This window comes from Fragaria vesca, linkage group LG6 (assembly GCF_000184155.1).
Source record: "Fragaria vesca subsp. vesca linkage group LG6, FraVesHawaii_1.0, whole genome shotgun sequence".
In the NCBI taxonomy this organism is placed as follows: Eukaryota; Viridiplantae; Streptophyta; class Magnoliopsida; order Rosales; family Rosaceae; genus Fragaria; species Fragaria vesca.
The window spans coordinates 5994878-6006564 of NC_020496.1; the positions used below are offsets into that span (position 1 = coordinate 5994878).

An 11687-nucleotide genomic window follows, 5' to 3' on the forward strand; every position below is an offset into this window, starting at 1 on the left:
AAGAGCTGCCTACGAAGTGATTTGAACAATGGAAGGCTAGAGAACTTCTATCTTCTGCTTGCTGCGTTAGGACCAATTTTTCTTCTAGTTTTCCTTGCCTTTGTATTGGTGTCTCATCGCAGAGGCTAAGAGCTGAAGAACTCTAATGACATGATACTTGAGGATATTGGGAAGATAAGAATTGAAGCAAAAGAGGGACCCTAGTAGGTGTAAGGAGTTAAATGCTACTATGTAATATTGGTCCTAAAAAAGCAATCGAAAGCAGTGTGTGTACCATAACAAAATACACTATGCCAACTGGATCCAGCTTTGGCGGCTTATAACAAAATACACTACAGGAGAAACCGAGAGCTGACCTCTAATCAATTACGTAGGCTATGAAGAAGAACCATTTGCAGAAGCAGGAAGGTGATTTATAATCAATGGGGAACCAGGAGCTCAGTGGTCTCTGCATCCTTTTGTTTGCGTCTCTTCTGTCTCAACCACAACCAATCTCTTGACCTGTATAGAAAAATTGCATACTCGAATCATCAACCATGTATAGACCAGATTACCTAATCTAGAAATGCCTGCACTATAAGCTTATATGAAACCTGTTGGATCATTCCCTAACAGTAGGAGTGTTCCATGGCATGACAGTTCGGTTGCATTTGCGAAGACATAGTGCCTCTAAAGTGCGCCTGTGAAGCCTCCTGGTTCCTGGGATTCCACTCACCAGAGTTATATACAGATTAGGGCTCCATGCAATTGGAACATTGGTTTTAAAAGCCTTGAACGCATTCATGTCTTCTCCTTGAAACCTACACATCCAGAAATGATGTAACTGCATAAGACATATATACGACACCCACAAAAGGAGAATAATCATAAAAATTGGGATTACACAAAGTATGTGTATGATGCAGTGGAAGCTCTGAAGTCCTTCGGTAAGATATAGCCTACTATTTAATTTATGCATCGACACGAACATTGAACACTAGTAAAACAGAAGGCAAACACAAAAATTCGGTCTGTAAAGCAAAAAACCTCAGTCTAATGCCTTTGGTAGACACCATGGAGAGCATTGATAGGCAATCCTAGCACAAACAAGAGGCCATAACTCAATGGCACTCCGAATACACTTAAAATCTCTTGATTTCCACCATTACAACAAAGACAACAAATCCATACTGTAATCAATCGAAAACATGACTAAGCTGAATTCCCCTACAAATGGCTTAATACGTACTACTCGATTCTTTACCCCCAAAATAAAAACAAACACAAGCTGAATCATCTCAAGATGAATTCTTTAATCTAAAAAAGTAATCATTTTAGGTTCATCAACACGAAAAATCGTTACTTTGAAACTGATAAGATGGAGGAGGAGGAGAACTAGAGACAGAGGAAATTAGAGACAGATCGAGGAAATGGAATTAAGTAAGGGAGAGTTTAGCGGCGGAGGGAGGTGGGTACCTGTGATAACGGCGGCGAGGGCTTGTTTGATCATGTTGCAGTGTTTCTGAGCTACCATATAAGTTTCGAAATCATTCACAAAATCTGGTAAATTTTTTTTTTTTTTTTTTTTTTGAAAAGCAATTCATTGAAACAAACTAACGATTACAATCGTTTCGAAGGGCATCCCTTATGAAATCGGGAGCAATAACAAACCAAACTTGGCTATCACTATTTCTTAAAGCATGAGAAGCAAAACCATGGGCTATTGAATTTGCTTCCCTTGGAACATATTGAGTTCTATAACCAACATGATTTTGTAGCAGTCGTCTAACTTCATCAACCAATCAGACTTATTGTAGATAGATCAGGATCAGTTGCATGAATATTGGGATTTGTTTTTAAATTCAAAAAATAAAAAGCAAAGATGTTGGGAGGTCACGTGGGCGCACGTGGAGGTGGAGGGTTTTGGGATTGCCGTCGGAAAATAGTCCCAGAACGGACTCAGTCTTTTTATATCGGCGCTTTCTAGATGAGGAAAGTCATTCTTCGAACTTTGGCCGTGTTGTTTTGCTCCCTTGGTAGGTGGTTACATGATTTGTTATGGAAGAGCCTAATCATGTTAAACCCAAAATTGCTCCACTCCAGCTCTTGTAATTTTTGTTTGTTTATGAAGATTATACTTGATGTGATTGTATGAAAATGGGAGCAGTACGGCTCAGAATGAGCTAGCTTATGCCTTTCACGTTAATGTTCTCTATTTCAAGTCTTCGACATAAACAATATGAGCTTCTCGTGACCCTCCAATTTTGACAATGAACGGATCTTATGCGCTCAATTACGAGCATAAAAATTCTTACAACCAAAAAGGTAGTTTTATGAAGTAATATTACAATCTTGGAGGCAGATAATGAGAAACATTGGGAAAAAATAAGAAAATTGTTGAGCGTAATTACGCGAAGATATCGCACATCTAAATTACATCACATTGCGAAAAGGTATCATCCGCATCTACTAGTAAACAGAGCTTTAATTAAGGCTAGATTAGTATCTGCGGTAGTTCTATCTAGTTAGTTATCATTTGAAAACTGTCAATGAGCCGTGGCTTGGTTGGTTAAAGGTGTTTAACTGACAACTTTAAGGTCATGGGTTCAAACCTCATTGACATATGTAGTGTGCGTGAGTTATTAATAAAAAAGTTTTTAAAAAAAAAAAAAAAAAAAAAAAGTTAATCATTTGAAAACCTCATACGTACCCTCTTCCTCACTACTTCACTCTCTCACCTCTTCTCCCAGTCAAAACATTTCACTCAAGGTGAGGGGATAACTGGGCAATATAAAAAATTAAAAAATTAAAAAAAAATTCTGAAGGAGGCCCATTAATTAATAAAACTAAAAAACCAAAAAGATCGAAACAGCATATATCCATAGCCACATTCTTCAACAACAAGCATTGCCCCATTGTGGTTCGGTGTAAATGAGACCACAGGGTCAGCGGACAACTCAAGCAACTGTTGGTTCGCATCAAGGAAGCATAAGACGAAACCCACTTACAAGTTAGAGTTTAGCCTGTTAACATGCATAAATGGTAATTGGACTTATCTTGATTACGTAAATGTTAGATTTATGGTGTGGACTTGTGGACATTCATTTTTTCCTCAAGACCAACTATGCATTTCACTTCAACGGAAGTCACAAAACTAAAGTAGCTTCAAGATTATAATGACATATGGTGACTGATTCGGCATCAATTAACGGGCAAAAACAAAAGAACTGGAGAATCCTTCAATGGAGGGTTAAACGCAAGGGGGCTGAACCATCGGGGAGGATCACCATCAGGCTTAATCATCTCCTCATTTGCATCGAAATAATCCTTTTACAGTCACAGTTCCATACCCGTCATCCCACAAAGGTTCCAACTTTCAAGAACACCGTCTTCTATCTTCTGTTTCTCCTTAACCTTATGCCTCAAACTGCCATTCCCTTGATCACCTAAAGGCCTACTTCCCTCCCTCTCCCCAACTACAGAAGCTCCATTCACTAAAACCGAGTCTGAAGACAAAACTGATGCGTCCTGATTGCCTAATCTTCTAATTTGCACTCTAAACTGAGGCTTGCTGTCGGAGCTTAACGCGAAAAAGTGAGGTCCCCCAAAACCTATAACTGATGCCATGACTAAACAATTGCAGAAGATTGATTCCACACCCAGTGAGAAACTTGGGAACTTCAAAAACTAGCACTTGGGAACAGAAATGAAGGTAAATGTGCTAAATTCAGTTGGCTCCTAAACCACTCTAGTGACTCTACACTAGTCACAGAAATGGTCACAAAAGTGCAACTTGAAGCAGACTCAGAACAGCAAACTGGAGTTTATATACAGCCCAAGTGCCCAACACAGACAGTTCCAAAAGTGAAACTTGAAGCAGACCAAGAATAGCAAACTAGGATATACAGCCTCTCTAGCACAAGCAAAGCTCTAAACTTTATTCTACTGTTAAGAATTATTGGCAGCAAAATGGAACAACAAATGTGAAATAAATACCACACAAATAAATATAGCAAAAATTGAAATTATTAGCCAAGAATTTGGATTCTACCTAAATTAGTTGGGTCTGAGTGGCAGAGAAAGAGTTGGGTCATGTCCATGCTTTTTGCTCTGGTTGTCAATTGGCCACATGTGGGAGAATACAAAGCGGAAAGAACTTGATGCAGCCCTCTATTCAAATAGAAAAAGCTTGTTCTTCTCTCATCCATCTCCACGGCATGCATTCCTGGTAAAACTGCCACTCCCATGCTCCTAGGTGGATGTTAGGAATCATCTTCCTCCATGTCTCATTTCGTTTGTTGCCCAACGGTGTTTGTTCATTGGCCATTTGTAAACGTTTGTTACTTGTAATGCAGAAAATCTATCTGGCCGAACAGAATGATAAAACTTCATAAAACCCATATATGAGGAAAACCAAACCAGTATGGATGAAAAAAGAAAAGAAAAAAACTTTTTCTGTAACCAAAAAAAGAAAAAGAAAAGAAAAAAGAGACACTGGAACTATCAGCTCTGGATCTATTGGTACAAATGCAAGGCAAAATTGGGATTACTGGATTACTGTAGCGTCCTCTAGAAATAAGAACTAGATTCGGGACATTACACGAGCTGAAAGGAAAAGAAATCTGGAAATGGGGAAGAAACGGAACAGTTTTATTCCATGAAATAAATTTCCATAAAAAATAATCCCTTCACTATAGAGATCATTCTATCGCTAGGTGTTTTTTTATAAAATAAATCTACAAGACTTTCATCATCATATGTCTAATTCGGTTGTGCTCACTTCTCATCCATATAGTCGGAAACTCTTATCTACTGCAATATGCCGACACCCAGTTGATTAATTCGCAAGGTCCAGCAAAGCTTGCATGTCACCGATGAAGTTCGAAAATTATAATAGAAGCTGCACCCTGAGGAACATGCTAACCAGAGCCCTCTAAGCAAGTTGGAGGATGCATGGTTATGGTAATCAACTGGCTAGCAAGCTTTACAAGTGTTCTGATTACCATGAGTGTACCAAAAGAATCAATATGTCCCAGTACCAAAATAACTATGACCTGCAAGTTTATATATTAACAACAAAGCTTTAGGAACTCCCCCACTGAACTAACGACATAAACTATAGTCTGTATTAGTATCCTAAGGATGAACACCATAGTAATGAACGTATCTACACAAGTCGATAATGTTTCTTTCAGGATATAAGATAGTCATGCACTCATCCTCATCAAATGATGTGAAATAATAAAATTTGTGTTCCCTCAAACTTTTGCAGACAACCAGTCACACACATAACTACAGTACAAACGAACATTTTTCGTGCTCAACGGTTGTAAATTGAGTGATGGAAAAGCCTGCTATATTTCATCTTACTGAAACAATTTAAAGTTTCAGGTCTCAAGTTCATGACTTTCAACAATATTGAGAGTGAAAATAATTGTTAACCAATAAAAGAGTGGAAATAATTGATGACACATTTTGACTACGTCATTGCTGGACTGATGGCTATAAAGAGCATTTGAGTTAAAGAAGATAGAGAGAAAACAAAACCAGAAAAACCTCACCTCCACAAAATTATGCAGAATAACTGCACTGAACCACCCTGTAATTGAGAACCAGGTCCTCAGTTATGCTCTTTTACGCAGTTGATATGTGTGAGATATTGGCATACCAACTCTGGAACTTTGCTTCCTTCCTTTTTTCTGCTCATGGTTTTCAACATTGGACAGTAGAGATAGCACCAGGTTTGGGTTCTCCTTTAGCTCCCCAAGCCCTTCAATTTCCCTCATAATATCAATTGGTGAGTACTGCGACTCGAGGCTGTGATCTTCAATGCACTGAATCACAGCTCTTAGACCAGCTATTTGGTAATCTACAACCTTTTCCTGAAAGCAAAATTCATCCCCAACAGATGTACATTAATTAAGGATGGTCCTGGATTTATGTATCTACAAGGAACTTGTTGAATGTATCTTTTCATCAAATGATACGTCTTTACTGAAAATTTCAATGCAAATCTTCTTTGCATCCACCACATATTCTTTCAAGAGTGGTACCAGGGGAAACATGTCAATTTGCTTGAAGTTGCAGATAAATGTAACAGCCCTAATCAGCTGCTTTCTCACAATAAGATTCCGAATAATACCTGTTAAGTGAAAAGAAAATTACCCAAACTGCTAGACAGAAGTCGAAAATCCATAGCATCATCACCCAAACTTAATGAAGTTACTATTATCGAATGCATTAACAGCAGAAAGCACAGTAAGAGGATAAAGATGAAACTAGAAGCCTAGAACACAATCACAGTAATACAAGGAAAATACCAGTAATCTAATACCTGCACCAACAAAAATAATCAATGCCAACTCAATCAATATGCTAAGAATTCTACTACTTCACATAACCTAAGACATATCTTGAACTCCTAATTGTACATTGCGTAATACATATCTTGAACTCCTAATTGTACATTGCGTAACACATATTGAAGTCATGACGCATCTTCGGTTTATCAATTAACGCAAAGCACCTTGGCAATGGTCAAACCCATTATCTAGTATCTACTAGATGCAGTATGGATCACGCATATGAAAACTGCGACTGGAGCACAAGGGACACAGAATGGCATCTAGGATAGTCGGTTACAACTAACAAGCATAGAGCCTAATATCATGAATGCAAAGAGAAATAAAATTTAAAAAAAACTTAGATATATACATATGTATGTATGAAAGATAGCAGTACTCGTAGCCAAAAACTTACCAGGGATCACCTCAAAGCTTCTACCATCCTTATCAATCATATCGTTAGAGGCAGGGGTAAGTTCCAAGCACTGATTCACTTCAGAATCAGAATGTTATAACTTCCAATCAAGCTCGTTGCCCTCAACTTGCCTCTCACTTGTATGGAGTGAATCCAAATGCTTAACTTGATCTTCTCCACCACACATTTCTCCAAAATTCCCAATCTCTCGGCCGATTCCAAACCCCTCTTTTCAACCATATCAAACTCTTCCTTCTTCTCGCTCACCCTCACCTTCAACAAATCAAGCTCTTCCACATGTTTAGTAATCAACGGCTTCAGAAAACTCAAGTGGTACTTACTCGATTCCAGCTGCTTCTCCAGCGCTTCCATCTCCACCTTTCTCTCCTCCAGCCGCTTCTCTCTGGCGCCGACCTCCCTTTCCGGTTCGCGGACTTCTCGGAACCGTGTCCGGAGCGAGGCCTCGGTGGACCCCCACCGCGCCTGGAGCTCCTTGAACTGGCGGGTCAGCCCGACGAGCGAAGCAGCCTGCGTTTGGAAGGTGGTGTACGCTTTGCCGAAGCTCCTCTGCCGCTGCTTCAAGTCCGAGTCTTTCGTCGCCGGAGCTGTCAGCTCCTCCATTTTCTGCTCTGTTTCGATTGTCGAAACCCTAGAAATATACGGACAAGGATGGCGGAGAGGAATCGAAAAGGTCGTTGCTTTGGAATTGAAACTAGGGAATTGAGGTCATGTGTCACTACATGACTGTGAGTGAGCTTATTCTGGAGATTCCTACTCACAGGCAGCCAGAAATACAACATGTGTACTAGGGTGTGAAAAGCATTTCGGAGGTTCGATCGGAGTAAAGTAGCAAGCCAAAAAAACATGTGATTAAGAGCAACTCCAACCAAGTTGTTATCTCTTACATGGCTCTTCAACAACTATAATTAACATCAAGAATTCATCTACGATGGACATATTATTTGCCATATGGACCACAATTTCTAAGAACTGAATATGGTCTTTTCTATCTTTAATGCTTTCTCTCTCATTCCTCATTCTTCTCCAAATTTTGTTTCTTCATGCCCATAACCCAATCAACCCTCTCTTCTTCATCTTAACTATAAAATATATATATTTGTTTAACAACTTGGTTGGAGCGAAAATCTTCTAAAATATCAAATTCCATCTCAGCAGTCAAATTTCAAATTTGACAAAAAAATTTGACCATTTGGTTGGAGTTGCTCTAACTGATTGAATAAAACTATAAAAGAGCTCTTTTAGTAACTAGAGGATTTACAGAGTCACAAGATTTTTGGGTTGCATAAGAGTGACTAGGATTCTTAAGCATCAACAATAAGGGAAATAATATAGTCAAGATTTATGGTTTAGACAAGAGTGACCAAGGTTTGTTAAAGCATCATGCGTAAAATTGCTGGGTTCAACTTAATGAACTCTAGGTAGATTCTATATTCACGATCTGGTCTAGAATTATGAGGTCGATAAGAAGCACCAACAAAGGCAGAAGCGTGAACAATCTCAGCAGGAGCAAAGGTGACAGACCAGAAAATGACAGTTTCTAGCTTTCTAGATATGCCAACACATAAGCAAGCTGACTCACATCACGATGGTTAATCAACATACATCACGGTTGAGGGACTAAAAACATTTCACTCCTGTAATTAATAAATAGTAAATAGTGTTAATAAACATGGTACTATTTCACCTACACAATGCTGAAACGTTTCATCTATGTTGCACGGACATTCTTGACACGGTGACACGTGGCGTGTCGGAAAATGTTAACATTTCTGACACGTTGACCGACTCGCCACGTCATCTTACGACACGCCACGTTAGCTTTTGTCACTTAAAAAAAATAAATAGAACAAAAACCTAAACGAGCAATAGAGGTTGTGGCAGTCGCACACAAACAAAGAGAGAAAACGACACAGACGAAGACGTCGCCCATTCGGTCTCTTTTGTTGGCCCATTAGTTCATATTCTTGTCTATTATGTGCTAGAAGTTGTTGGTTGCTTAGTTGCTACTGCTTAGTTTTAAAAGCAAGCTACTGTCCAATTTGAAAACAACCTACTACTTGAGTTTTGCCGCATCGCGCCGTGTCATGTCGCTGTGTTTGTGTCTGTGTCCGTACAACTTAGCGTTTCATCATCCAACCAATCAACTTAACCTAATTATTTACCTTCCTTGCAACATAGTTATTTGTTACCTAAAGTCGTTTGTATATATTTCGTAGACCACGATTTATTCAGTTTTTGAATTTTAATTCTTTCCTTTTGTGTCTTTTTATAAACATTATTACATAATACATAATTTTTTTTTCCATCTTTTTTTCCATCTCGTATCGCTTGTTATTTTCCTTAATCATGATATGTTTTGCGGGAATAACAAATTTTAATTCTTTCCTTATAAACATAATATATCAAAATTTAGTCAATTTTTTTCTTTTCTCAATCTCGTAATGTTTGTCATTTACCTTTTTTTCTTTCCGATTTTAATGGGCATAGAATTTGAGTCAGTCAGTGCGCGAATCTATCGGTGGAGGATAGATAGACGACTAGATTTGTACATTGATTGCTTTTGCCACGTGTATTAAACTTAGGTGAATATCTGATGGTATTTTTTTGCGTCATCAAAATTCAAAAGCATAGCTGATGGTAATTTTCAGGAGGGAGACCGGTAAAATTCAGTATTAAATGCGGACAGCTGTGGTAATATTTTCAGTCAGTGTTTAATGCTGAAATACCTGAGAAGAGGACGCGTTTTGCATATCAGTCGGTGGAGGATAGATTTCTAGATTGACTTCGTGTGCCACGTGTGTTTAACTTATAGGCGGAGACTCGCTCCCAAACCCTACCACTATAAATACATAGAGAAACCCGTTCAGCCTCCACCTTTCATTTTTCTCTTTCTCTCAAACCCCTCTTTTTTTTTTTTTTTCTTTTACTCTTTCTCTCAAACCCATCTCTTCTCTCTCCTGCTCTCACGACCTTCTAGATCCTGAAGCTCTCCTCCCCTCCTCTCTCTCTCTCTCTCTCTCTCTCTCTCTCTCCATATGAAGATTTCAGATGCTGAATTTTTGAAGCTTTGCTTCTTGTCTGATTTGTCGAGTCTCTCGATTTGATGCCTCAGACAAGGAGTGAAATTTCAACTGGGTTGATGACGGAGGTGGTTGTATCCGGCGAATTTGGCCGGAAGTTCTATCAATTCAATGGTTAGTTATTTATGCTTTTTTGTTTTTGTTTTTATCAATTTATAACCAGCCGGTGGTTACATCCGGCGGGTTTTGCCGGAAATTGTTATTATGCTTTTTGTTTTTGTTTTTAATAAAATTATAAATCGGGGGTTCGTTCTTTCTTTTGATCTTCAGAATCCTATTTTTCTCTTCGTTTCTGGTTTGAAACAATTGGGCCTCTGCTGTGTGAGTGAGAGGCCCAATTGGATCTGTAAGATTCATCTGATGGGCCAGGTTTACTGGTTTTTTTTTTCTTTTCTCCTACCGTGGTGTTTCTGGTTTTTCACCTCTGGTATGGGAGAGGCCCAATTGTACGTTTCACATTTTCCCTGATCTGCCTGGGCAGGCCCATATTTGTACGGTAACCCAGCTAGGGTTTCCTATATAGTTTCCAGTTTCCTTTCCAGCTTCCTTAACTGCAGCCTCCAGGTCCAGGAGAAGGAAGAAAAATTGAAGGCTGGAACTGGAAAGAAGCTGAAGGTTATGGCTTGTGGTCTTTTTCTTTTCTCTATTCTTGTTAATGGCTTGGGGATTGTTCAGTGATTATGGTTTTTGATTTTTGTGTTATTATTTAACCTGTTAATGAGAGTCAAATATGTGAACTTGCACATAATCTGAGTTGCAGTGAACAAAATCAGATTGGACTATTTCATTTCTCAATTCAATTGTCATTATTACATTTTATGAATTTCATTTTTGCAGGTGTCTGGAAATGTTTACCATTAACTTTGCCCCGCAGTTGGTGGGCCCTGTTCCTTTGGCTACTGGCTGTGGCGATGGCGGGGATGGCCGAAAAAACCTGAATTCCGGCGATGATGAGCCACGACCATCTGTCCCCAAATTTTTATTTGGGTGGCCTTTGAAGTGGTTGATTCCTAGAAAGGTACCGTCCTTGTTAAGGTTTTAGGGTTTTTGAATTTGTACTCAACTGTTTGTAATTCATCTTTTTTGATTTCAGCCAAAAAAGTCCAAACGCAATAGGATTTCATTCCCTCGAAAAATACCTGAGGTTTCTCTCAAGATGGAATACAAGAAAATCACTCCTGTTCCACCCAAGCAGTTATTACATGACCTTTGAGCCATTGAACTGAATTTCACATTTTTGTATGGAGCTCTTAAACTGAATTTTGAAAGCACATTGAAGTGTTTTTCACATTTTGTATGGAGCTCTTGAACTGAATTTTGGAGCACCTTGAATTGCATTTCATATTTTTGTATGAAATTCTTATATGAAGTTGCTCAAATATCAGTTGCTGAGACTCAAAATGGCATTTTCTTTGATTAAAGCTCTCTATCTTGCTCCAGAAGATGTCTCTCTCTCTCTATGCTCTTTGATTGATTTTTCAAAGCCATACTGATAGGAATGGTAGCTCCGAAGTTGGAATGAAATTGCAAAGCCATCATAAAATCAACTCCAAATAGTACTGATCAACTATCTGAGCGTCGCATACTATATGCATATTGTTATTGAAAGCACAGCTAATTTTTAATTTTTTTTAATTTATTTTTTTTTGAGGAAAAAAAGCATAGCTAAACTTTCCTCCTAAGTAAAATGTGAATGTTAAAGTTGTCATCTTTCTGTTATAGGTTTCTTACCATATGCCATGATTCACCCCTGATTTACTGCATGCGCAACTTTTCTAGGTCAGCAACTGCTTTGTTTCTGAGTTGCATTGATTCTGTTTAGGAGATGCACATATGTACTGACATAAC

The 11687-nt window shown here is 38.6% G+C and overlaps 1 protein-coding gene, 1 non-coding gene and 1 pseudogene across 4 annotated transcripts; 1 reads left to right on the forward strand and 2 right to left on the reverse strand.

The window, feature by feature from the left end:
* LOC101313130 lies at window positions 1–1598 on the reverse strand (annotated as a pseudogene). Its single transcript, XR_184866.1, has 3 exons — window positions 1456–1598; window positions 594–800; window positions 1–501 (listed from the first exon to the last, which is right to left on the reverse strand). The product of XR_184866.1 is annotated as a 50S ribosomal protein L30-like (transcript).
* Window positions 1599–4927: 3329 nt separating this feature from the next.
* Window positions 4928–7551, reverse strand: LOC101312649. Of its 2 annotated transcripts, XM_004302435.1 has the most exons (3): window positions 6739–7551; window positions 5541–5861; window positions 4928–5033 (listed from the first exon to the last, which is right to left on the reverse strand). In XM_004302435.1, the coding sequence occupies exon 1, from the start codon at window positions 7357–7359 to the stop codon at window positions 6814–6816; it is 546 nt and encodes a 181-aa protein (XP_004302483.1). In that variant the 5' UTR covers window positions 7360–7551; the 3' UTR covers window positions 4928–5033; window positions 5541–5861; window positions 6739–6813. The 2 variants fall into 2 exon arrangements, with proteins under 2 accessions (XP_004302483.1, XP_004302482.1); XM_004302434.1 differs by lacking the exons at window positions 4928–5033; window positions 5541–5861 and adding an exon at window positions 6050–6121.
* A 2998-nt stretch (window positions 7552–10549) lies between these two features.
* LOC101313426 lies at window positions 10550–11114 on the forward strand. The gene is made up of 2 exons (XR_184867.1): window positions 10550–10857; window positions 10933–11114. It is a non-coding gene; the product is annotated as an uncharacterized LOC101313426 (transcript).
* The last annotated feature ends 573 nt before the right edge of the window (window positions 11115–11687 follow it).

What these genes read in the sequence shown, in the direction of transcription:
- LOC101312649 (XM_004302435.1), bottom strand. Translation starts at nt 7,359, where the DNA reads ATGGAGGAGCTGACAGCTCCGGCGACGAAAGACTCGGACTTGAAGCAG.